Source organism: Lithobates pipiens, unplaced genomic scaffold, assembly GCF_037356315.1.
Source record: "Lithobates pipiens isolate NorthernLeopardFrog02 unplaced genomic scaffold, aLitPip1_a1.2 Scaffold_16, whole genome shotgun sequence".
In the NCBI taxonomy this organism is placed as follows: Eukaryota; Metazoa; Chordata; class Amphibia; order Anura; family Ranidae; genus Lithobates; species Lithobates pipiens.
Window position 1 is genome coordinate 163,736,220 of NW_027507748.1, and position 26,145 is coordinate 163,762,364.

The 26,145-nt window shown below is 44.7% G+C and overlaps 1 protein-coding gene across 9 annotated transcripts in view; it reads left to right on the top strand.

The window, feature by feature from the left end:
• The first annotated feature begins 3,333 nt into the window (after window positions 1-3,333).
• MAP7D2 (MAP7 domain containing 2) overlaps window positions 3,334-26,145 on the top strand; it is a 202,876-nt gene continuing 180,064 nt past the window's right edge. For 4 of the 9 annotated variants that reach the window (XM_077480727.1, XM_077480731.1, XM_077480732.1 and 1 more), the window contains exon 1: window positions 3,336-3,539. In XM_077480727.1, coding sequence (XP_077336853.1) covers window positions 3,479-3,539 — 61 coding nt within the window. In that variant the 5' untranslated portion in view covers window positions 3,336-3,478. Of the gene's footprint in view, window positions 3,540-26,145 lie in introns of all 9 variants that reach the window. The other 5 variants (XM_077480723.1, XM_077480729.1, XM_077480730.1 and 2 more) reach the window with 2 other exon arrangements.

Consider the following 26,145-nt stretch of genomic DNA (forward strand, 5'->3'; position numbering starts at 1 on the left):
TGTTTTATTTTTTTCAAAATTTTCTGCCTTTTTTTTGTTTATATCGCAAAAAATAAAAACCTCGGAGGCGATCAAATACCACCAAAAGAAGGAACGTCTATTTTGTTTGGGTACAGCGTGGCACGGGACGCGCTATTGTCGGTTAAAGCGATGCAGTGCCAAAAAATGGCCTGTTTAGGAAGGGGGGTAAATCATTCTAGGCAGGGCCGGATTAACATAGGGGCTATTGGAGCTGCAGCTCCAGGCCCCTTTCTCAAGATAGGCCCATTTGCCAAAAAAGTAAAAAAAAAAAAAAAAAAAAAAAAAAGATCGACTTCGAGAATTGTAGCTCGGCGATCAGGAGTCACAGAGACCCCACCTTTGGGGGGTAGGTAGCGAAAGACCCACTCCAGCACTGGTTAAAATATGGGGCTGCTATCATCTATGGTTCCGGAGATACAGGGCTCCTTGCACAGCCTGTCAGAAGCTGCATACAGAGCGACAGTATAAATACAAGCTGGAACACTCTGCAGCAGACGGAGAGGATGAACTCACAGTGCTTATAATAATTATTTGTAGATAACTTATGATAATTAACCCCTTGCCACCCAGGCCCATTCTGAGACTTCTCTCCTACATGTAAAAATCATCATTTTTTTTATGCTAGAAAATTACTCAGAACCCTCAAACATTATATATTGTTTTAGCAGACACCCTATGGAATAAAATGGTGGTCTTTGCAACTTTTTATGTTATACGATATTTGCGCAGCAATTTTTCAAACTTTTTTTTGGAAAGAAACTGTTTCATTCATAAAAAAAAACACTAAAGTTAGCACGATTTTGCTTTACATTTTTTACAGATTACATGTTTAGAGTTACAGAGGAGGTCTAGTGCTAGAATTATTGTTCTCGCTCTAACAATCGTGGCATATGGAACCTGTGTGTATCTGACTCTGATACTAACCAGAGCCTACCCAGGGACTGACTAGTATCTCTCCCCAGCCTGTCCCCACACACCCTCTCACCTGCTGACCTGTGAATGGGGCAATCACTCCCGCAGTGTTATTGTTTTCTGCCAGTCAATACAATGATTAGTGTTGCTAACAATAGCTGGCAGCACTGATTGTTTTGGGGAAAACCTGACAGGCTGGTTGTACTCAAGTTGGTTAATAGGTTGACTTGTGTAAAACCAGCTAGCCCATACATAGATCGACTATGGCTGGTCTCTGCTTAATTGGTGTAATTTCAATCCATGTCTGGCCCACTTAACCACTATGCAGTCCCTAAACATCCTTCCACAAACCTTTACATTTTTCCTTCCCAGATTACTTCATCCTCCTCTCCTATACACAGTGCCCACTGTCATACTCTCCACACTTCTCTCCTATACATAGTGCCCGCTGTCATACTCTCTACACTTCTCTCCTATACATAGTGCCCGCTGTCATACTCTCTACACATCTCTCCTGTACATAGTGCCGATGTCATACTCTCCACACTTCTCTCCTGTACATACTGCTCACTGTCATATCCTACACACTCCTCTCCTATACATAACGCCCGCTGTCATATCCTACACACTCCTCCTCTCTTGTAAATAGTGCCCACTGTCATACACTTCTCTCCTGTACATATTGCCCAATGTCATACCCTCCATACTCCTCTCCTATACATACTACTCACTGTCATACCCTCCATACTCCTCTCCTATACATAGTGCCCACTGTCATACCTCCAACACTTTTCTCCTATGCATAGCACCCACTGTCATACCCTCCGCACTCCTCTCCTGTACATACTACCCACTGTCATACCCTCCGCACTCCTCTCCTGTACATACTACTCACTGTCATACCCTCCGCACTCCTCTCCTGTACATACTACTCACTGTCATACCCTCCATACTTCTCTCCTATACATAGTGCCCACTGTCATACCTCCAACACTTCTCTCCTATACATAGCGCCCACTGTCATACTCTCCACACTCCTCTCCTATACATACTACTCACTGTCATACCCTCCATACTCCTCTCCTATACATAGTGCCCACGTCATACCCTCCCTCCACAATCTTCTCCTGTAATTACTGCTTACTGTCCTACTCTCCACACTTCTCTCCTGTACATAGTGCCCACTGTCATGCCCTCCACACTCCTGTACATATTGTTCACTGTCATACCCTCCACACTCTTCTCTTATACATAGTGCCCAATGTCATACCCTCTACACTCCTCTGCTGTGCATACTGCCCACTGTCATACCCTTCACACTCCTCTCCTGTACAAAGTGCCTTCTGCCATACCCTCTGCACTCCTCTCGTGTACATAGTGCCCACTGTTAGACCCTCCACATTCCTCTCCCTCACCTGCACATACTTCCCACTTGTATACCATCCATACTCCTCCCCTATGCCTCTTACCCACAAAAACTGTTCTTTAAAATTATACTGAATATCCTCAATGTTACCAGCTCTAGAATGGGCACTTTTGTCAGTTCAACTAAAGGAAACCTCACAGTCCTCATATTTGTTCCGCCCCATTATTAGTACTTATTTCATTTTTTAATTACTATTGTGATGTATAGAGGAACACGGGGGATGTCAACTACTATAAATATAGCACTTGTAAAGAAAAGCGTCCCTGAAAATATTTTTGAAATGTTGACAACTATGCACTTAGGCACTGCCCAAGGGCCACAGGGTCAGTAGGGGGCCCCATGAGAGGCTCGTGATATTAAAGCGGTAGTAAACTTTTATAACATTACGACTTTTTAGAGGCCCTGGGGTAGGTTATGCCATAATTTACAAGTATGCACAGCATATTAGCACATTAGGGTACACTTAAATTGTCAGACTGAGCCCTCCAGTGCTGTGCTGTGATCAACCGGCGGGGCCCCGGGCACTTCCATCTTCACCCGGTCTTCCTTCTGGGTTCTGTGCCTTCGGTCACTTGCCTTGGCCAGGCTGCGTTGATGTCATTCCCATCCTCTCTCTCTCACCCCCCCCTTTCTCTCACATCCTCCCTCCCTTACCCCTCTTTCACCCCCTTTCTCTCTCTCTCTCTCATCCTCCCTCTCTCTCTTTAATTTAATTTATCACAAAAAATAGTTTGCATTTTTATTTATTTATTGTTTATAAAAGGCCCCACCAAAATCCTCAGCACCAGGCCCATGATGTTCTTAATCTGGCCCTGATTCTAGGATTGAAGTGGTTAAACAGTTTGTTTGTTTGTTTTTGCCAGAGGACAATCCCTTTGAATTGCAGCTGTGCTCCAGCGTCCAGTCGCCTTTAAGCACCTAATAGAAGGTATAGAGAGGAGTGATCCTCCCCCTCCCGCACTGCGCCTCCTCCGGCTGTCATTCCCTCCCCGCTCGGTGCTGGGATTGCAGTGCGGCGGCGGACGGGCGGTCACATATGTAGAGGGATCAGCAGTGCGGAGCACACATGTACCGGGGAGCGGACACCGGACTGTAGGATCTACACTGAGATCTGTCATCATGGCGGAGGGGGCAGACAGGATGTCTCCTAAGAGCCCCAGAGGAGGGACATCACCTGCAGGTAGGACTGGGATCACACAATCTGATTATTGTCATCACCTAGAGGTGTGTATGGCGCTGATCTATACCATGGCGGTGTATTCAGATGTGATCAAAGTACAGATGAGGAGGGAGGGGGAGGGAACCAGCTGTCACCAGTCTGGACTGATCCAACCATAGAGGACATGATTCCCTTCCACCATAATCCATCTTTAATGCTGATGTCTGTGGCCTGGAGATAGACGATTGATTGAGGGCTGCACTGATATTGTACACAGATCTTCATTCCCATCACTTATTGGGGGGGGGGGGGGGGTTGTAAGGCTGGATATACGTTTTAGGTTTACCAAAACCATATAATATGATGAGGTCACACCAATGGCGGCTGGGCGGTGCGGCTATTGTTCTGGGTGGACGTCCAATGACGACCGCTGTTGCGCGCCATGTTGGTAGGACACGGTGCGACCCATGATCTGCGCAAAGAGCGACCCTTTAACCATGTGATTGTTAATGTGTGTGTGTGTGTGTGTGTGTGTGTGTCCAATCACAGCCGGTCACATGTAAACACTAGGGATGAGCTCAGGCGTGTTCGCACGGTCCACGTGCTGAGCCCGCCAGAAAGTCGGAGCAGCGCTAATCACAGGCAGTGAGACGTTGCCCGATCTCTGCAGCCGCACATCTGTGAAATGTCTCACTGCCTGTGATTAGCGCAGCGCTGCGCAGACTTCCTGGCGGGCTCTGCACGTGGAGCATGCGAACACGCCGGCGCTCATCCTTAGTAAACATGGAGATGCTGGCAATTGGTGCGCCTCACACTGACGGAGTGTGCGGAGAGGAGAGCCGATCAGTGGCATCTCCTCACAGGGGACAGCTAGGTTGGTAATCAGGGCACTGTGTTTAGGTGCTTTTACTAAGGGAAGCAATCGCCCCCCCCCCCCTTTTTTTTTACATTCCTACCCCCTTGTCAGAACTGAGATCTGCCTTATTTACATAGGCAGATCTCAGTTCTGTGTGTATTACAGACAATCTTTGAAATGCAATAAAAAAAAAAGTAGAGCTAGAGAGTGTGTGTGTGTGTTATATATATATATCATTTTTTTTTTTTCTATAATATGAGATTTAATATAAGGTTTTGCGTCACAAGAATCGTGATCTTTTTATTCTAAGCAAAAAAAAAAAATCATGATTCTCATTTTGGGCAGAAATGTGCAGTATGTGTGTAAAATATATATTTTTTATTATTATTATACACAGGGCTTTTTTTTCTCAGGGAATAGTTGCAGGAACTTCCCCCTTCCGTGTCACCCTTCGTCTCTGTCCCCCTACCCTTCTCTGATAACCATCCCTTGGTTCCACCCACCCCCCAGTACAGCACCTTTCAGAGAATACAGAACCAAGTATTTTGTGCTACTCAGTAATTTCTATGAGATTTGTTAATGAAAACAAGAAGGATCATAAAACAGATCCCTTCCAATGAGCAATAATAGATTCCACCCCAGAAACAAAGGACCCCCCCACCCCCAGCAACAATAGACCCCCCACACAGCAAAAGACTTCCCCCCCCCCCCCCCCAGCAACAATGGACCCCCTACAACAAAGTACCACCCCAGCAACAATAGAGCTTCCAGCAGCCAGAAATAATAGACCTCTCCCTCAACAGTAGATCCCACCCAGCAACAATTGACCCCCCCCCCCCACCAGCAACAATGGACTCCCTACAACAGAGTACCACCCCAGCAACAATAGACCTTTCAGCAGCCAGAAACAGTAGACCTCTCCCTCAACAGTAGATCCCACCCAGCAACAATTCCCCCCCACCAGCAACATTAGATACTCCAGAAGCCAGCATCAATAGACCCTCCAGCACCCACTTGCCACTACATACAGTGGAAAATGTGTGTGTGTGTGTGTGTGTGTGTGTGTGTGTGTGTGTATATATATATATATATATATTACACAGGCATTCAGGCTTTTTTTTTTTTTTCTTTTTTCTCTAATGATCGAAAATGCAGCCTATTGTTTTTATTGGGCGCATAAACTGCATATTGATCAGTAAACAAAAAACCTAAATCTGCTTAGCTGGATAGTATTTTATGTGCAAAAAATGCGGATATGCAGGTAGGACATCCCAAGAAAAACGTAAAGAATTTTTACACGCATGTTGGCAAATATGTACGTGTACTATGCTGCCTATCCTCGCATTTATATGCAGGAATTTTCTGCCAGGAATCTGCTCATTCATCAGTACCCTTACATGCTACACTTATAAATCACCTGAATGTAGTCTCTGGGGACACCAGGAGTATTACAACAAGGGGCCTATTTATAAAGCGGTGAATATGACTTTCACCAAACATTCAATCAATCCCTGTACACCAGGAGGATTCACCTGCAGTGGATGTTTGTTGAATGTAAGATTCAATGATTTCTCAATATGCTGCTAGACTTGCCGGCTGTCTGCATTAGACACGGGTATGACATGTGCTGGACTGGACAGACCTGTCCCTGCTGCTTCATGTTTAATAATCTACCCAATGTCTATCATCACCTGTAACTTTCTTTTGGTATTTGCCTTGAAGCATTTAAATCATTTTCATACCATGTGTGTTTCTATTGTAATGTATAGAGCTGGATCCTTTTTTATATTGCATGAGTAAGAAATGTCCTTGTGTTCTCTCCAAGAGCAGTTCAGGAAAGCCAAGGTACAGCAGAAGGCCCATGTTGATTAAACACAGGAACTGTAATTCCTAGCTGTGTAGGTTATGACGGCATGAGTGCCAGCTTGTCTCTCTTCTGACAGGCAGCGAATCGTGAATGCTGGTTTCTTTTTGTTTTGATGGGCAGAGATTCATGAGAGTGCATGCTTGTCTCTTCTGCCAGGCAGAGATTCATGAGAGCGCATGCTTGTCTCTTCTGCCAGGCAGAGATTCATGAGAGCGCACGCTTGTCTCTTCTGCCAGGCAGAGATTCATGAGAGCGCATGCTTGTCTCTTCTGCCAGGCAGAGATTCATGAGAGCGCATGCTTGTCTCTTCTGCCAGGCAGAGATTCATGAGAGCGCATGCTTGTCTCTTCTGCCAGGCAGAGATTCATGAGAGCGCATGCTTGTCTCTTCTGCCAGGCAGAGATTCATGAGAGCGCATGCTTGTCTCTTCTGCCAGGCAGAGATTCATGAGAGCGCATGCTTGTCTCTTCTGCCAGGCAGAGATTCATGAGAGCGTAGGCTTGTCTCTTCTGCCAGGCAGAGATTCATGAGAGTGCAGACTTGTCCCTTTTTTGACAGGCTGAAATTCATGAAAATGTTGGCTTGTCTCTCTTCTGCCAGGCAGAGATTCAGGAGTGCAGGTTTTTTTCTATTCTGACAGGCAGGGATTCATGAGTGCCATTTTTGTCTCTTTCCTGACAGGCAGAGATTAGAGTGCTTACTTTTGACAGGCTGAAATTTATGAGTGTACTCAGAGATTCATGAGTGCGTGTTTGTCTTTTGCAGGGCAGAGATTCATGACAGTGTTGACTTGTCTTTTTTGACAGGCAGAGATTCATGAGTGTCAGCTTCTCTTTTGGCAGGCAGAGATTCATGACTGCTTACTGGTATGTCTTTTGACGGCAGATTCATAAGAGTGCCAGCCTGCCTCCCTTCTGACGGGCAGAGGATCGTGGGTGCGTGCTCGTCTCTTTTGACAGGCAGAGGTTTATGACAGTGTAGAGCCAGGGGTTGACAAATTTGCTTTGTATTTAGGAGCCAGTTAAAAAAGTTAGGAGCCAGTTTTTTTTTCAGCTCCCGGGGTAAGGCCACTCGTTTTCACCCCCCTATCCCTAACTCACAATGGAGCACCCAGTCAATAACTCCATTGAAACGCTGTTACATCAGGGGTATGGGCTGACCAGAAAGAGTAAGACTGGCAACAGATGGAACTGGCTGGCACTGGCAGGTGGCACTGGTTGCCACTGGAAGGCATGTGGAACTGCCAGATGGCACCGGCAGGTGACACTGGTTTGGAACTGGCAGGTGACACTGGTTTGGAACTGGCAGGTGACACTGGTTTGGAACTGGCAGGTGACACTGGTTGGTGATGGCAGGTGGCCCTGGTTGGCGATGGCACTAGTTGGCGGTGACACTGGTTGGTGTTGGCAGGTGGCACTGATTGGCGGTGGCACTGATTGGCGGTGGCACTGATTGGCGGTGGCACTGATTGGCGGTGGCACTGATTGGCATTGGCAGGTGGCACTGGTTGGTGGTGGCACTGACTGGCGGTGGCAGGTGGCACTGACTGGCGGTGGCAGGTGGCACTGACTGGCGGTGGCAGGTGGCACTGACAGGTGGCACTGGTAGGTGGCACTGGCACTGGGTGGTGGCAGGTGGTGGTTGCAGGTGGCACTGATTGGCGGTGGCACTGATTGGCGGTGGCAGGTGGCACTGGTTGCCGCTGGCAGGTGGCACTGATTGGCGGTGGCACTGGTTGGTGGTGGCAGGTGGTATTGATTGGCGGTGGCACTGGTTGGCGCTGGCAGGTGGCATTGGTTGGCGCTAGCAGGTTGCACTGATTTGTGGTGGCAGGTGGCACTGATTGGCGGTGGCAGATGGCACTGGTTGCCGCTGGCAGGTGGCACTGATTGGTGGTGGCACTGGCAGGTGCCACTGGTTGGCACTGATTGGCGGTGGCACTGGTTGGTGGTGGCAGGTGGTATTGATTGGTGGTGGCACTGGTTGGCGCTGGCAGGTGGCACTGGTTGGTGCTGGCAAGTGGCACTGGTTGGCGCTGGCACTGATTGGCGGTGGCACTGGTTGGTTGCAGGTGGTATTGATTGGAGGTGGCACTGATTGGCACTGGCAGGTTTCACACGGAGCACTCTGTTACTGAAATCTAAGGCCGCGTACACACGCGCGGACTGTTCGCCCAACTTTGTCCGTCAAACAGTTTCGGCAAACAGTCCGCTCAAACTTAGCATGGACGGACATGGCCACACACGACGGACGAACAGTTTGCTGAAACCGTGCGCGATGACGTGAACGGCACGTACGACGGGACGAAAAATACGACGTCCTATACACTGCATTATAGCTTTCGGCGTGAAAATCCTTTCTGAGCATGCGCGCAACTTTGTTTGACGAACAAGCCTACACACGAGCGGACTGAAATTCCGAAAAACCTTGTCCGTCAAACTGTCCGCTGAAACTGTCCGCTGAAAGCCCACACACGAGCGGACTGTCCGCCCAAACACTGTTCAGCGGACAAAGTTGGGCGAACAGTCCGCCCGTGTGTACGCGGCCTAACAGGAGCTGGCGGGACCCTGCCGGGGTGTGAAACTGACAAGTAACAGAGAGGTGGATATGTTAGATTTCAGCCTGTCGGGGTGGGCGGAACTCAGCAGCTATCAAACACCAGCCAACGATTGGGCTGCTTAAGAAAAGGGGCGGGCCACATACACGTAGCGGCCCGCCCAGATCCCATTGGCTGGTGTTTGATAGCTTGCTGGGTCCCGCCCACCCCGACATCAGGCTGACAGATCCTCCTCTCTCCATTGCGTGTCAGTTTCACACACAGCGCGGTGCTGCAGAGTGTGAAGGAGGGAGGAGGACGGCAGTCAGTGTTAATGCTGCTGCATGTCTGGGGCATCGATAGTGAGTGGGCTGGTGGCAGCTTAGGCGCCAGGTCGCGATTTCTGGTCGCATTGGCGACCTGGCGCCTGGGGTTTGTCGAGCCCTGGTGTAGAGTTCTCTCCTATCTATCCATGAAAGGAGTAGGGGGTGGGCCTGGCAGCATGTCGCCAGGAGGCGGCTGCCTAAACCTAGAACAGACAGCCCACTCCAATGAGGTCCTAGAGAGAGACATCATGGTGACAAAAAAAAGGTGGGGGTTAGAATAAAGTTTCTCTTTTAGATACTTTTGACAAAAAGAAGACAGTTAGGTTTATAATGCTTCTGCATTTCTTCTTTCTTGGCATGTTCTTCAAATGACTGCTGATGATGCCCAGTTGTAAATGGTAAAGTCATAAATAGTCTGCAGAAAAGTTTAAAGGCTATGTTCATCTTTGTATAAACAAAATACTCAATAGAACACTTAAAAAAAATAAAAAATAAAAACGAAGTTTTTGAAGGAGTGTTTTCTCCTTTTATGGCCCAGTCACAATTTTACATTGTGATATGTTAACAAAACAAAGGTAAAAATGTGCTAAAAAATCCATTAAATTGTGTATAATTGTGCAGCAGCACTAGTGTGAACCTAGGCCAGTGATGGCGAACCTTGGCACCCCAGATGTTTTGGAACTACATTTCCCATGATGCTCCAGTACACTGCAGAGTGCCAGAGCATCATGGGAAATGTAGTTCCAAAACATCTGGGGTGCCAAGGTTCGCCATCACTGACCTAGGCTTTGTGAGTTGGGGTCAGTGTTAATATCGTTGACTAAATTATCTTTGTGGACTAAAACGGTCGTATTTTAGTCAACTAAAATAGTATTAAAGCCAAATTTAATTTTGTATCACAACGGCTTAATCTGTGTCTGTAGTGGATGTTCAAACCTTAATACCATAAATATTAAACATGTTGTTAGATTTTTGCTTCAGAGTATATAAAGTTTGGCAGTGTTAAAGAGATAATGGATTCAAATTTAGCTAAACCCATTAGATTTTAGTCTACTAAAATGCACTAGAGATCCTAGTCGACTAAAATACAACTAAAACAACTCAGATGACTAAAATACGACAAACTAAAAATGGCATTTTAACTATAACTATAACTAAAATTTAAATCGAAATTTGATGTCAAAATGAAATTAACACTGGTTGGGGTGCTATTCTAAATGGCAGTGTACCACCCACCATACATGTTTCAACGTTTAGCTCTGAATCCCCTTGGTGTGAGTTCTCTGTGACCAGCAATGACTGGAAAAAAAAAAATCCTAGTGCAAGGGTAGTGTTTGGATTTCGTTTTATTAGAGCAAGTTAGCAGTTTGCTTGCCGATTAGCATTGCATTTATATTAGTAATGATGCAACAAATTACTGTTTGCTGTACTAATGGACTATTTACTAGCATTGTTAGTGTGCATTTCTGCTGCTTATTGCTGGTGAAGATAATGGCTAAGGACTGTTACTTGGGGAAAGAAATATGCAAGCATTTCTTTTATGACATGCCACCTGACATTTAAAGTGACTGTAAAGCTTAAATATAAAGGGGGGGGGGGGGGGGTGACAAACCTTACCTATCTGCTCCATGCAGTGATCCCCCTCTTCTCAGGTCCCCTGCTGGTGCTCTCCATTCTTCATATTCTCTGTGCGCCACCAAAGAAAGCTGCTTCTTATGAGGCGCACCTGTAGGCTTGACCCTGATCCAGGCTGTGTGCATCCAGAGATGCACATAGGCATGACTTGCTCAAGCCAGTCAGCCCCCCCCCCCCCCCCGCTGCTTCATCATCACTGGATTTGATTGACCGAAACAGAAGCCAATGAAATCGATAAAACGCCACCTCACTGTCTGTCAAATGCCCTCTGCAAAGCACTGTGATCGGAAGGAGAGGTCGGTACAGCAGAAATTTCTGTAGATTCTGAACTGGAATGAAGAATGGGTGCATGGCTCCTGGGGTTTACAGGCGCTAACACAGAATGAACTTGGCCAGGTAGCAACCCCAAGGATTCCTCCAGTGGTTGCTAGAGGTTCCTTGAGAAAGTAGCAATTTATGCCCCTCAGCTAATGTATCATGAGTTGTAGATATAGTAATTTTTAGCAGGGGTTCCCTGAGACCAGAAAGTTATATCAAGGGTTCCTATGTGTTGAAAAGGTTGAGAAATGCTGCTGTAGAGCCTTAGGAGCTGCTGTAAATCGACAGGGCTTTGGAGGGGGGGGGGGGCGAACTGAAACCCCAAAGGCGTAATCAATCTGTACATGCGGGCTGTGCGTTGGCACACAGAGCTTGTAGTCCACAGCATGTACTGTGGTGACAATGCTGGTCCTGCTTAGGGAGCATCGCAGAGAATGTTGTCATGCTAGGACAGGAAGCGAAGGAACTGTCAGGATCACTAGGGGGTAAAAGACAAAGAGAAGGGAAAAAAATAGTGCTGGAATTTTAAGAGGGGTAAGCTAATATTTTATGATTTTTATTTTGGGTTGTACAATGTACAGAGCCTGCATAATCCCCTTCCTGGGACTCGCAGCAACTGCCTGTTGAGCTGTAATAAAAGATGCCGCTGTATTGCGGGGATTGCGTAAAGCATGCAGATTTACACAGCTCCTAGTGCGTTACCACGTTCAGCCATGTCTATTTCCTCTCAGTGGTTGGCTGTACGCAGCAGCTACAGGCCCCGGTATGCGTTTGCGTAGGCTCCCCATGTTGTACACAGCCATGTATAGGAGGCCTTGGGCTTACATATACCTAAAGATCTGTTTTGACCCAACATGCAGAAATATAAATTTGTTGTCACAGTAGCATATTGGTATCGGGGATCAGTAAATCAAGGTTTGTTGTATAATAAAGGCATGTAGTATTTGATATCTTTGTGCTTCCCATAGTTAATGTTGTTTGCTTACCTAACTGCTGGTTCTCTCCCTAATTCTCAATATTTGTCTTGGCCTAAGACTATATTTCAGTAAACCTAATTGTCCTGTTTCTTAAAGCGCTGCTTTCCATCCGCTCTTGAGATTATTCATGACAAAACCTTGCAGCATCCTCGTATAGACTACAGATATCAAAGTGACTCGGTTGCCGATGGTATATTCCCAACGTCCTTTTAATGGTTGTACACAAAAGGAAAATATGGTTGGTTGCTGATAAAAATACAAATGGCTCTTTTTTGGGGGGGGGGGGTTCATATTAAACCAGAAGTAGGCATTGCCTTTGAGAGAAGACAGGTTGGCCTTTACTACAGTATCGTAGATTGCATTGTTCTGTAAAGTTGGAAAATGCCCACAGAGAAGTTCTGGCTGTTTACCAGAAATGTAAGACTACAGTGTCCATAGCCTGGGCATATGTTTGCTTATTTACAAATTCTTAACGAGCAGTCCTGATATGATTGTCATTTTATGATCTTAAAATATATATATATATATAATTTGATTTACTCGAACTTTTTTGTTTTTCCTTGAAAAACGTGTAGGTACTTACATTTTGACTTGGTATCAGCCCCTCACAGTCCTTGTAGAGCAGAGCTTGGCCTGGGAGAGGGAAAAGCAGCACAAAGGAACAGTCAGTTGTGCTGCGGTGGATGAAGCATGCACATAGGAGGAAAGAGCAGACTGAAACAGACAAGCTTATCAGTGTACTACTTCTACTTTACACTGTCTAGTCACAGGGTGGGGAAATGGTGGAGACCTAATAGGTGTTGTTGAACTGCAGGACTGAAAAATCAGGTCTCCTTCTCTGCCAGGTTTGGCTCAATAGCAAGGCTTTATAAATCTCATAAGTATATGGACAGAATTGCACATCATTTGTCAAGTAAAATGTATCCCTTGTATGTATTTTTTTTTTTTTTTTTTGCCAAATCAGTTGAACGAGATCATCCCCTGCATAACGCTTTAAACTTTGCCTGCCATGATCTTCAGTTAAAGCAGACCTTCACCTTGTAGGTTCTAGAGTACCGTATATATATATGTGTGTATAGATATATATAAAAAAATTCTATATGTTAATGTTTGCCCAATTTTCACTTTTCTCACCTAGGCAAGGATAATTTGGCCTGGTTTGCCCACTGCCTGCAGACTTCTGGGGCATTAACATCCTATATCCCAGAAGTTTTAAGGCTCTCAGCCATCACATTAACTGGGCAGTCAAATAAAAATGGCCCCCAAATAAGTCCAGAAAGTAAAGGGTGAGAAAAAGATTCCTCTGTTCTTATTGCAAATGGCTGCAGTGATCAAAGCAGTAAAGGGAAAACGTGTATTGTGGGAAACAAAAGCCTGCATTCATAAGTTAAAACTCAAATTTTGTTTTTGTTTATTAATTTTTTTGCCATTTCACAACAATTTCGAGGATGCCTATTCCACCCCCCCCCCCTTTTTTTTATTATTTTTTTTTTTTTAAGACCCCTTTCACACTGGGTCATTTTGCAGGCACTATTGCGCTAAAAATGGCACCTGCAAACCGACCTGAAACAGCTGCTGCTGTCTCTCTAATGTGAAAGCCCCGAGGGCTTTCACACTGGAACGGTGCGCTGGCAGGATGGTTAAAAAAAAGTCCTGCTAGCAGCATCTTTGTAGCGGTGAAGGAGTGGTGTCCACACTAAAAATAGCCACGCCTTACCGCCGACTTACCTCCTGCCCCAGTGTGAAAGTGGCCTTAAAGTCTAAATCTTTTTCTGACAGTTGTTTCTTAAAGAGGGAGTCCGCCGGGAGTCCGCGTGTTTTTTTTTTTTTTTATTTTAAAGCCAGCAGCTACTACAAAAGCAGGTAACTTCAAGTAAAGTAACTTCAAGTTATGGTAACTACTGCAGCTGCAGCTGCTGACTTTTAAAATAGTGACACTTACCTGTCCAGCGCGCCCGCAATGTCGGCACCCGAAGCCGATCTCTCGATCGTCTCTCGGGTGCTGCCGCCGCCATCTTGGGTATGGGAATCAGGAAGTGGAGCCTTTCGGCTTCATTTTCCGGTTCCCTACTGCGCATGCGCGAGTCGCGCTGCGCAATAAGGATGGACCCACTGCCTCTGGGATCTTTGTGTTTCCCAGCAGGCAGCGGGGGACTTTCGGAAAGGGGCGTAATCTACGCCCCTTTCCGCAGAGAGCCATCCCGGAAGTGGGTGCGGATACCTGTACTGTACAGGTACCTGCACCCCCCTCCCCCCTGAAGGGTGCCAATTGTGGCGCCGGAGGGGGGGAGGATTCCAATGAGCGGAAGGTTTTAGGGTGGACCTCCGCTTTAAGTTAAAATAAATATCTTTTGCTAGAAAATGACTTGGATCCCCCAAACATTATATATATATATATATATATATATATATATATATATATATATATATATATATATATATATATATATATATATATATATATATATATATATATATATATATATATATATATATATATATATATATATATATATATAATTATATTATATATTTTTTTAGCAGAGACCCTAGGGAATCAAATGTCAATTGCTGCAATATTTTGTCGCACTGTATTTTCCCGGTGGTCTTTCAGACGCAATTTTTGAGGAAAAAATACACTTCGATGAATAAAAAAAAAAATCGGTAAAGTTGGCCCAATATTTTTATTTATTTTTTTTGTTTTTAATGTGAAAGATGTTACGCAGTGAGAATCGTGAGAGAAACGTGATCTATCGTCTAAGCAAAAAAATAGCGATTCTCATTTTAGCCAGAATCGTGCAGCTCTAGTATACATATAAAAAAAGACATGACCATTTTATTTTTATTTTTTTACGTGATCACATACCCTTTGTTCTCAGCTGCTTAAGAGCTTGGGGAGAAGAAACGGCAGTAAACTGAGCTTCCCTACGAAAGGCTGTGGGGGGTGGTGTCGTGTCAGCACAAGCCTGGTCATTGGAGGAGAGCTTGGTCAGTTTTAAAGAAAAAAAAAATAGGCTGAGGGACTGGCAGGAACTCCAGGGATATCACACAAAGCAATACAGAGAACAGAATACCTTTTTCCTTACAAGTATATGGTACAGCAAGCACAAGTAAGGAATATGAAATGTTGGGTTTAAATATTCCATAACCTCACCATTGGTGTCCTGTTGCCATCACCATCTAGTTTGTGGCTTCTGGAGCACTTAATAAAGAAATCATTAGTGCAAGTGCCTGCCATTCTTTGCAGCAGACAATAGAAGAAGGTCATAGGTGTGCATGTTGTCTAGATAATAGTGGTCCTACCCAATTGCATTTGGAGTGGGGACAGGCTGGATTAGTTTTGGTAAGTTGGGTGTTGGGGCAACAAGGGTGGAGGGAATTTTGAAATAGGAATACCTCAATACCTAAAATTTTTACTTTTTTTTTAGTCTGATTTCGGCACCAAGATCTCTTGCTCAGTTGAAGGCCCTGAAATGTATATGAAATCCATGAATGATTAAATTATGACAGGTTGACATATCTATTTTATATGGACTGTCCCTTCAGGTTTGGTGGCCAAATGCGTCTTCATCCATAATCTTGCAGACTAAAGTAAAGAGATCAAATATCCTAGTACTAGCAGCAAAGAGAAAACGGATGTATTGCATGCACATCATAGTGACAGACCAAGGTCAATGCTTTGTTCAGCCTTTGTCGATTTTATAATTGAGCGGTGGGCTGGTGTCGTAGATCTGCATGGTTTTACAATGAATTGTGCCTCACAGTAAGTCAGTGGCACTTTCCTAGCCTTAATATGATAATTACAGAAGATTTCACAGAATATAATCTCAAAGATTGTGTGTCATTGTGCACTACTGATGATCAATTCGCTATATGTTCAAGTTGCATTGTACAGTTATGCTATATTTATATTTCCTTTTGAAACCTGTCTAGGTCTATTACGAAAGGATATGTACTTTCCCATCCTGCAGACATCATTTATCTTTAATATGTAATCCTTCTTAAGCTGCACAACCTTCTAGCTGACTGGAATTAGCTGATGACCATTTATGTCTGCTGCCAGGCAAAAAAACCTCAGTCATGTTTTCCTATTCCAATGACTTGCTATAGGAAACACTACTTTAAGTTAAAATTTAACCAATCGCTGATTGTTAAAGCTGGTCAAAGTGAGTGTATAATCTGAATTATACAATCTACTAGTCACTGTCTTCAAAGCTATGTGTGCTAAATAGTTTTAAAGTAGAATGTGTAAGGCCAACACTATGGTGATGCCCGCAAGTACCGTATTTTCTCCTCTCGTCTTTCAGGACAGCACCTGGAGAGAGTGCAGCTCCACCCATTTTCCCAAGAAACACTGCAGTCAGTTTCTTTATAGACCGGTCACTTCCACCATGGCCTCAGTTGTAGTGTTTCCTCTACTATGGTGGAAGCGCTGCAGGGAACCAAGGGTGTGCTACGCTCTCTCCTGGTGGGTATAGTATGGGGCATACCTGTGGTGTAGCCTGTGATACAGGCCAGCCAAGCCCAGCATCCCCCCTTACGGGAGGGGGGTGCTCCGGTGTCTCCTCCTCTTCATACCCGGAGAGGGTTCGGGCTGCTGGGGGTCCCCGCACTCTTCAGACTGGCGGCTGCAGGCTGGAAGGAGGGATGGCAAGCTCCACAGCGGTGAGAGCAGGGTCTCCTCTGTTTTCAGCCTCCATGCTTTCTGTGTCCTGGGTGGCGAGTGCGTAATTTCCGGCCCAGGGGGCGGAACTTCCGGTGGTGCATGCAGCTTCTGGTTCCGGCCGTTGGAATGTAGGGGGAAGAGGCGGCCTTAAACTGGTGTCGTTTCCAGTCCTCACAGTGGTGAAAGGACCAGGAAAATCCAATAAAACCGCAGCCGGGCACCACTAGGACCTCTGCAGCAATGGATCCATAAGAACAAGTGGCGGTGGCAGGAGCCACTAACACCAGTCAGACCCAGGTAAGCAGGGGCAGAGTTCCCTGTATATTTTCCTTTAGGGGGTCTTGTGTTCTCCCTCTTACTCCCCTGGGGGGTAAGGAAGAGAGCCTGCATCACTCTCCTTGAACCAAGCACTGAGGTGTGTTTATATTTTAGCATGGTGACTCAGTGGGGGTGTCACTAGAGTTGTAAAACTGCAGTAACAAACACAGGGGCTGAAGGGTTAGCTCTTCTATTTGGCAGCTGGTTATTTTTTCCCTAAAGGTTTTATTGTTTAGATATGTTTTTAATGGAGTGGGCTTTTGGTGTATTTCAGACAAAAGCCAAGGAAAAAAACAAGCATTCTTCCACTCCAAAGAGGAAATGCCCGTCTTGCAAAAATACACTTAGGGAGTCTTGGACCAAAGTGTTATGCAGGCCCTCTATAGCAGATCTAGTTAAGGAGGAGACTTCAGCTACATCTGCTACTCAACCAGGAGAACTATTGGCTCCTTCCAGAAAGAACTTGTGGACACGTTTGCGACGTTCCGTTCCGTTCTTATCTGGACAAACGCCCGGCTGCACAGCCTAACAGTAGAGACCGCTCGCCATCCTGTTCTCGTCCAAGTATTTTTCCCCAGCTTCTGAGGAAGAAGAGGATGAAGAAAAAGAAGCCTTTTCACGCTAGAAATTATCTTTAGAAGAGGTGGATGATTTATTAAAGGCTATCCATACAACTTTAATCATTAAAAAGGACAAAGCCCCCAGTTGTCTTTAGTTGATAAAATGTTCCAAGGCATGGAAGAAGTGAAACATCGGGTATTTCCAGTACATACGTTTTCTATCTGAAACTGTGAAAAGAGAGTGGAAGGATTTCCTTTCGAGGAGGATAGTGCTAAATTATGGAATGAAATACCAAAGCTTGATGCAGCTTTTTCACAGGTGTCAAGGAATACAGGCCTGGCTTTTGAGGATACGGACATCCTAAACGATGCCACAGATAAAATGGCAGATTCCCCATTGAAAAAAGCCTGGGGTTCAACCCTAGCCAATTTAAATATTTTTTTTTTTTTTTTTACCTCCTAGCATTCCTGATGGCGGTACAGCTAAAGGGAGATCTGAATCTAGTAGCAGATTTTCTAAGCAGGGAAAGAGTATTGGAATCAGAGTGAAGTCTGAATTCGAAAGTATTCCAGATGCTAATATGAAAATGGGGAGCCCCCCAGATCAATCGGTTCGCATCCCAGGCCAACGCAAAGGTGGAGGTTTATTTCTCCCTGAACAGGCGAGATCAAGCGTATGGGCTAGCCCAACCATGGACCTTTCCCCCTTTCCAGATGATCCCGTTGGTACTCAAGAAACTGCAAAGGGAGGCTACAAGCATGATCTCAGTGGCTCAATTTTGGCCCAAGAGGACATGGTTTTCAACTGTACAGAAGATGGCAGTGGAACCACACTGGTTTCTTCCATTATGAAGAGACCTTCTAATGCAGGGGCCCCTTCAACATCCCAATATCAAGCATCTCAGATTGACAGCCTGGTTACTGAGAAGTAAATCCTAAAGAAAGGGCTTGTCTAATAAACTAAACAGGAAGTGGTCCCACCCTAGAGTAAGTACTCCTCTTATCTCCAGGTGCTGTCCTGAAAGACTCGTAGAAATACCATTACCAGAAAGTCTACGGTCTTCTCACCTCGTCTTTCAGGACAGCACCTGGAGATAAGAGGAGTACTTACTCTAGGGTGGGACCACTTCCTGTTTAGTTTAAGTACTCTTATCTCCAGGTGCTGTCCTGAAAGACGAGGTGAGAAGACCGTAGACTTACTGGTAATGGTATTTCTACGAGTCTTTCAGTACAGTGCCAATGACCCACCCTAATTGTGTTATAAAATGTGGTGTTATTGCTTTGTTCTGCTTATCTAATTTCAGAATGGCTGGAGGTACTCTATATTTCCTGGGTGGAGCCATGCTCTCTCCAGGTGCTGTCCTGAAAGACTCGCAGAAATACCGTTACCGATAAGTCTCTAAGGTTTTTAATTCTAGCCCAAGATCTGCAAATTAAGTAAAGTTTAGCGCCCCCCTCCCCCCCCCCAAAAAAAAACTATGCCCAACACTAGAGTCTTTAATTCCCAGTGTAATTGTAGAATTTTAAAATTGAAAAATAGGGGTCAGGCTTAGTGCTGTAATAGAGTGGAGCATAATCACCACTCTAAATTGATATAGAAATTGGTTTGCAGGCACCACAAAAGTGCCTGTACTTTATCACTAATACCATTTTAAAGCCTAAATGTTAAGTAAAAAAGGCAAATTTTTATAATTTTTCTGACTCATGGCAAAGAAATGAATGCGTCCTTAAAAATACTGCTACTAATGAAGATGCTTCCTGGTCTTTTGTCTTTCTTGGTCACTTCACTCATCCAGAGAAAGTATACAGAAAGTGAACTTGCTGTGAAACTGAATACTTGACTCCTATATAGGGCTGAAACAACTAATCGATTAATCGCTTTATGAAATTAATCGATTACTATTTTCATAATCGATTCATCGCCAGGAACATATTGGGGTTAAAAAAAACTAAAATGAGCCCATTATAGTACAAAAAGGGCAAATCGCTACTGTAAATATTACTGTCACTGTTCTACAGTAAAAAAATGAACCCCTTACAGTAGTGATTATCTGCTTTTTTTTTTCTACTATAAAGGGCTAATTTTAGGTTTTTTAACCCCATTATGTTACTAAACGTCTTAGACCTGGTTCACATCTATGTGTTTGTTGGTGCTTTTTGCAGAAATGCTCTACAGTTCATTTACATGGTTTCCTATGGGACATGTTCACATCTGAAAGGGTCAGGAACTTTTAACGCAAAATGGTGCTTTATTGGTTCAATATACTTCAATGGAGAAGCTGCAGAAAAGCGTGTAATGCCTATACAGGGGGCCCTCTAATATTCACAACCCTATGTCTGCTTGGATGGTGGGGCTACCACCTCCACTCACGGCGCAGGTGCCGCTCAGCTTCGGAGATTTTCCGAAGCTTCGTCTGCTCCATACTGCGCATGTGCAGTACGGCCCGGACACTATTTGATGGCCGGACATTATACGGCAGAACACCGGTTCACACATCTTTAGGGCAGCTCTGGAGCAGATTGCACAGGGATCCTGTGCGTCTTTGGCTCAGTTACAGTTCTGAATTCAGGCAAAAATTTGTGCCCGATTCTTCCCTGAAACGGAGAACAGGGACGCACCGGACCCCTGCTGTGAGCCGCATCCGTTTTTTTTAAAGTGTGAACCCAGGCTCAGTTCGAGTTTGACTTCAGTGTATTTAAACCTGCTAATCCACCTAACAATCCCCTCCCCCCAGACTGACAAGGCTGCTGTCCAAATGTGCCTCCTGTCCTCCTTCATCCAGACTAGGGACACTCTTTGGGCCGGTTCACACAGCGATGCGCGGCGAGGCGTCTCCGACTTGCCTCGCCGCGACCTGCACGGACCTCAGCGGCGACTTGCAGAGGACTTCTGCATAGAAGTCAATGCAAGTCGCCCCCGAAGTCGCCCCGAAGTAGTACAGGAACCTTTTTTCTGAGTCGGAGCGACTCGAGTCGCTCCTCTCAGAACGGTTCCATAGCACTGAATGGGGGCGACTTGCGGGAGCGAGGCGAGGCGAGCCGTGTCGCCTCGCCTCGCGTCGCAGTGTGAACCGGCCCTAATACAGAGGAGGTATGTTACTGGCCAGATCGCCAGTTGAAAACAGAGGAGAAAAGGCATAAACAAAAATTAATTCAGCCGTCACATCTAATGTTAAACTGCAATAATTTTTGCTGCTTTCAACCTATATGCCTATACTAATATGGTTTAAACATGCCAATAAAATAGCATGTGTTGCCTACAAATCTGTTTTTTCTCTGTCAATTTTACAAATGCTTGGAATATCTTTTAGTGTTTTTCACAATGGAATGTGCACGTAAACTAATGGCTGTACCAATAATTTGCTAAAATGAGTTTGTAAACTACTTGGGTGGTGAGTTATTGCGCTTATAAATGCAATGCATCATATGTTCTATCCCGCTTCCAATGAATCCTTACATATTCCTGCAGTGTGTATTTGAAATTATGGAGCTGGTCACTGGGTCATTTGCACCAACCTCTCAATAAACCTGTTATAGGCAATGCATGTATAAACCTATAAAGACGGAATAATATGTATATGCTTGGTGTTTTTGTAGGTGTGAATTGCTTGGTTCTAGAACATCACAAGCTTTTACGTATTTCATAGTAATTATACGTGTTTTTTTTTTTATAGGAAAGCCAGAACTATGAACATAATTGAGCTTGGCTCATGGATGCTCAAACTGAATATTGCGTAAACTTTTACTGTCGGGTAATAAATGGATAAATAAACAAATTGTATATTCAGCCATGACTAAAATGTATGACCAATCCTCCCCCTCCCCTTTTTAGTGCATGTCCCACAATTTGCTTCTCTAGGTGTGGGTGATGTCTCTTTGCAGACTTCTGAGTGATCCACATCTCAGACAAGTGGGCTTCTAGCTGCTGGTCTACAGATACAAGATCCTGTAGTCCAGTGATGGCGAACCTTGGCACCCCAGATGTTTTGTAACTACATTTCCCATGATGCTCATCTACACTACAGAATGCATGAGGATCATGGGGAAATGTAGTTCCAAAACATCTGGGGTGCCAAGGTTTGCCATCACTGCTGTAGTGTTCCTCTCCCCCCCCCAGTCTCAAAGGTAGTGATTCAAGGGGTTCGGACCATCCTGGACCTCAAGAGACTCCATGCCTTTTTGTGATGATTTGCAAATTTAGGATGGAGACTGTTTGTTTGTTTTTTTGAAGGAGGTCTCTTTCCATCAGCGGCACCTGTTGGTTTTGATTAACATCAAAGATGCTTACGTAAATGTTCCTATTTTCCCCACCCACCAGCCCTTCCTCCACTTTATGAGGACAATTACAAATTTCTGCCAATTCGGTATCTATTTGCCATGGTGGTATTCACTGTTCTGGCCTTATGACTGAGGGATCTTGATAGTTGGGTGCCTGCTTTTATCCAAGTTAGTTTCTGCCTTGAATTCAAGTCTCTTGCTGTCCATCTGGACTCTGGAGGAAATTGGTTTTCATTTTATCCTCAAAAATTAATTCTTGACTATCTATTTCCATCCTGGAATTAGCTGGATTTGGGCCTGCCCATTATATTGGCTAAGGCATGCTCACACAGATGTGCATAGATTTGATTGTTGCATTTAAGTTGTGAGCCTCATGTCTCCTCCTTGTTTAAGGCAACATCCTAATGCGCAACGCCACACTTGAGCTGTTTAAAGAGAAATCAGACTAGGATGATCATGCTGAGCCTTTGATCAAAGGCTTCACTACTTTTGGTGGCTTTGCTCACCACTGTTGAGTTCTGGAAATTTGTGATGATGGATGCCAACTTCTGGGCCGGGAATAGGCTCGGGGTCTCTGGTTCCAGGAGGAAGCTTGCATTCCTATTGCGTGATAGAACTTTAGGCATTAAACCATTCCCCTGAACATCTAAGTGGGTGTACAGTCTGACAACAGCAAGACTGAGGTGTATGTCAACCACCAAGGAGGAACAAAGAGGGTGGCTGCAGCACTGGTCATGTCCTACATCTTGCACTAGAATAATTCTTGACTTGAATAATGGTGAGCTTATTATCCAAACAACGGAGTCTCGATAAAGAAGGCTACTCTCCACCTGGAAACCTTTTATCCAGTTGTGCCTGTGGTGGGGAATACCACATGTGGACCTATTGGTGTCTTGAACCGCAAGGTGGACAAATTCCTTGCTGGGATGACAAAAATACTGATGCCTCTTTCTCTGAAGATGGATACCTTGGCTGCTCCGAGCTTCAAAGCTGAAGGGGTGCCAATTATGTGGCACTGGAATGGCCTTGCTGGTGGGTGGGTCTTGTTTGTCTGGTCTTAACGTTCTCCGTCACCTTCCTGTTTAGCCAGACTTGCTGTCTCAGGCACCCATCTTTCATACTGCTTTACAGTGTCTGATTTTAATGACCTTACCATTTTAAAAGCCAGGTCCTGCAGGACAGGGGTCTGTCTTACTTGCTGTTATCCATTATCACCTTCCAATAAGGTTTCTTTTGTTGGTTGCTGTCAATTTAAAGCGTTTGTTACCCCAACATTTCTTATTCCTGATATGTGCCTGCTGTACCATGTACTTGTATGACATAGTATCCAGTCCTCTTTTATATTACTTCCTCTGTGTGAAATCCCTGTCGGTCTCTGCTTTCCTATTAAAAAAATGACCACACAAGGCAGGAGAACACAGCATGGTCAGTTCTCTAGCTATGATCAGACTTGTACTGACACGCCCTCTCTGCACAGATTTTCACCGGGAAGCTCAGTGTTTCGCTGCTCCCCCCCTTATGCAGCTGGGAACAGAGGGAACCTAGGGAATGTGATCACTTATATATAAAAAAAGAAAAAACAATTATCAAAAAAGGGCTCAGGCCCTCTGCTCCCTGCACACCACTATCGCTTTGTGACAGCTTGGCTCCCTCAAATCTGATCTCCTGAGTGGCTCCCACTGAGTGCAGGATGGGGAGAAGGGGGATGCAGGTGCCTGGGGTGTGTGCACGGGAATGGCGAGTTCCTGCACCTATTTATCTGAGTAAAAAAGCCCTGGTCTAGTCTATTCATGTTGATTTGAATACTAAAGCCTCTTTCCACCAAATTGTTTCCTTCTTTTGTGGTTACCCTTTTTGTCACAGGCTTGGTGGACAACCTTTCTCTTGAAGTCACCAGGCTTTAGTTTAGGCTTATGCCCTCTACTCCTGGAACCTGCAAATCTGGCATCGGTGACTCTTGGAAACACTCTCCGAGTGTCTACGATGCCCCCCCCCCCCCCGGCCACATGCCGTGCTGCATACACTAGCAATGACACTGGAACGAATTATCGGAGTTTCCATTGATTCCTATGGGGAAACTTTTTGATATACGAGTGCTTTGGATTACAAGTATTCTTCTGGAACGGATTATGCTCTTAATCCAAGGTACTGTATGGTGCATCTCCCTACCATAGGCCATTGAGAATTTACTAAAAGATGTAGTGGTGTGTTCACTGAACAAAAAAAAAATGTGCCATTTTGTGAGTGACATACAAGTTTTCCCCAGTGCAGTCAAGCATGGCTTTTGTGCCTGGATGAGGAGGAAAATTCCACAACTGGCTAACGGTGACACTAGTGCTTTTATATCTGAGAAGAGAAGACTGCTAGCAGCTAAATGTCAGTTCCGCCACTGGAAATCTGTCATTTTGTAAACGCTCCACTTTATATTAGAAACCCTCCTGGGTAATGCAGTGTAAACAGATCTCTAACAGTTTAATGGCACTTACATTTTAAAGGAGAATTGTCACCTGAATAAAATGGCTTAATAAACTTAGCTTATAAATGCATTTAAATTTGGCTGCAAAATTTTATGCAGGATGCCCCTTGTTTATCCTACTGGACTTATTTTCTAAAGCCGACCTTGCAGTTAACAATCTCCTTTAGACTTACCAAAGCTTTGTAATGTGATCAGGCTAGATTTCTGCATAGCCAACATAAGCCATGGCCTGGGGTAGCAAGGGTGGTACACAATCGTGACACGTCGCTGACTGTTGGTAACACACTTCTGTGTGTAATAAGATTCCCAACTGCCCTGCCTGAGCATTTTTGCTGGTGAAATTGTCACTGGCTTATACACGTGGAACTTCAAGTAATTGTAAACCGGATCACCTTGTAAAGATTGTTTAAAATAGAAATTAAATGCAAAAACTTTTTGTATAGATATAAAAAAAAAAATAGTTTTATATATAAAAAAAAATCACATTCCCTCTGTTCTCAGCTGCATAAGAGCTGAGGGAAGAGAAGCAGCAGCACACTGAGCTTTCCAGTGAACGGCTGTGCAATGGGGGCATATCAGGACAAGTCTGATCATCGGAGGAGAGTACATGGAGTTCCAAGCATAGCTAGATAACTGACAGTGTGCTCTCCTGCTTAATGGAAAGCAAGAGGACTGGCAGGAACATCAGGGATTTCACATTAGGAAAGCAATACAAAGAAAACAGAATACTTTCACATACAAGTACATGGTACAGTAAGGACATATCGGGAATATGAAGTGTTGGGGTAACAAACGCTTTAACTTTACCCATTGCCAATTTTGACATTGCTCACGTATATGTAAAAAAATCTGCATATTTTTTCCCTAGATATTACTTAGAATGCCTAAAGGTGATTTGCTTTTAAAAAAAGAGACCTGCAGAATAAAATGGTGGTTGTTGCAATTTTATTTTTTTTCTTGTCACACGATGTTTGCACAGCCATCAAATGCAGATTTTCAGGAGAAAATGCACTTACATTTTAGTGCACTTAGACACCATACCCAATTTTTTTTTTTGTTAAAATATAAAAGCTGTTACGCGGAGTAAATATATACCTAATATGTCATGCTTTAAAATTATGCATGCCCAAATTGTTCAGTTTTTTCCAAATTGCAAATTTTTTTTTTTTTAAGAACCCTCCGATCCTTGGCAGAGCTTATGGACAGTGGTGTACTAGAGATCAGGGCTCCTGGGTGGTATCTCCAATCACTGATGCGTCCTTGCTCACCTCCCCTCAGAAACATTCCTACATGCTGGCTTGGGAGAGCTATCTTGCTTTTACGCTGGAATCTAAGACCTGGTCTTCCAGGCTTCAGGTCTCCTATGAGGGAAAATTGAATGTCTCTTTGATATAGGCTGGTATCAAAGTTTTGACAAGGTGGTGCTTGATCCCTACTCGCCTAGCCAGAATGTTTTAGCCCTTGTACACACGGTCGGAGATTCCGACAACCAAATCTGTCGGCGTAATTCCGACTGATTAATTCCGGAAGAGGTCCGGAAGTGATGTTGCATACACACGGTTGGACTAAATTGTCGGAAAATCCGATTGTACATAACGTGATGACGTTATTTCGTTACGACGGGACTACGTTCAGGCTAGTAGCCAATGGCTTTGGTCTAGGAATTTGATCTGAGCATGCGTGGCACTTTGTCCGTCGGTGTAAGCTACACATGATCGGAGTATGTCCGATAGGAGCATTTTGTTGGAAAACTTGGTCTATTGGATAATCAGACGGAAACAGTCCGGTGCAGACCACACACAGTCGGAATATCC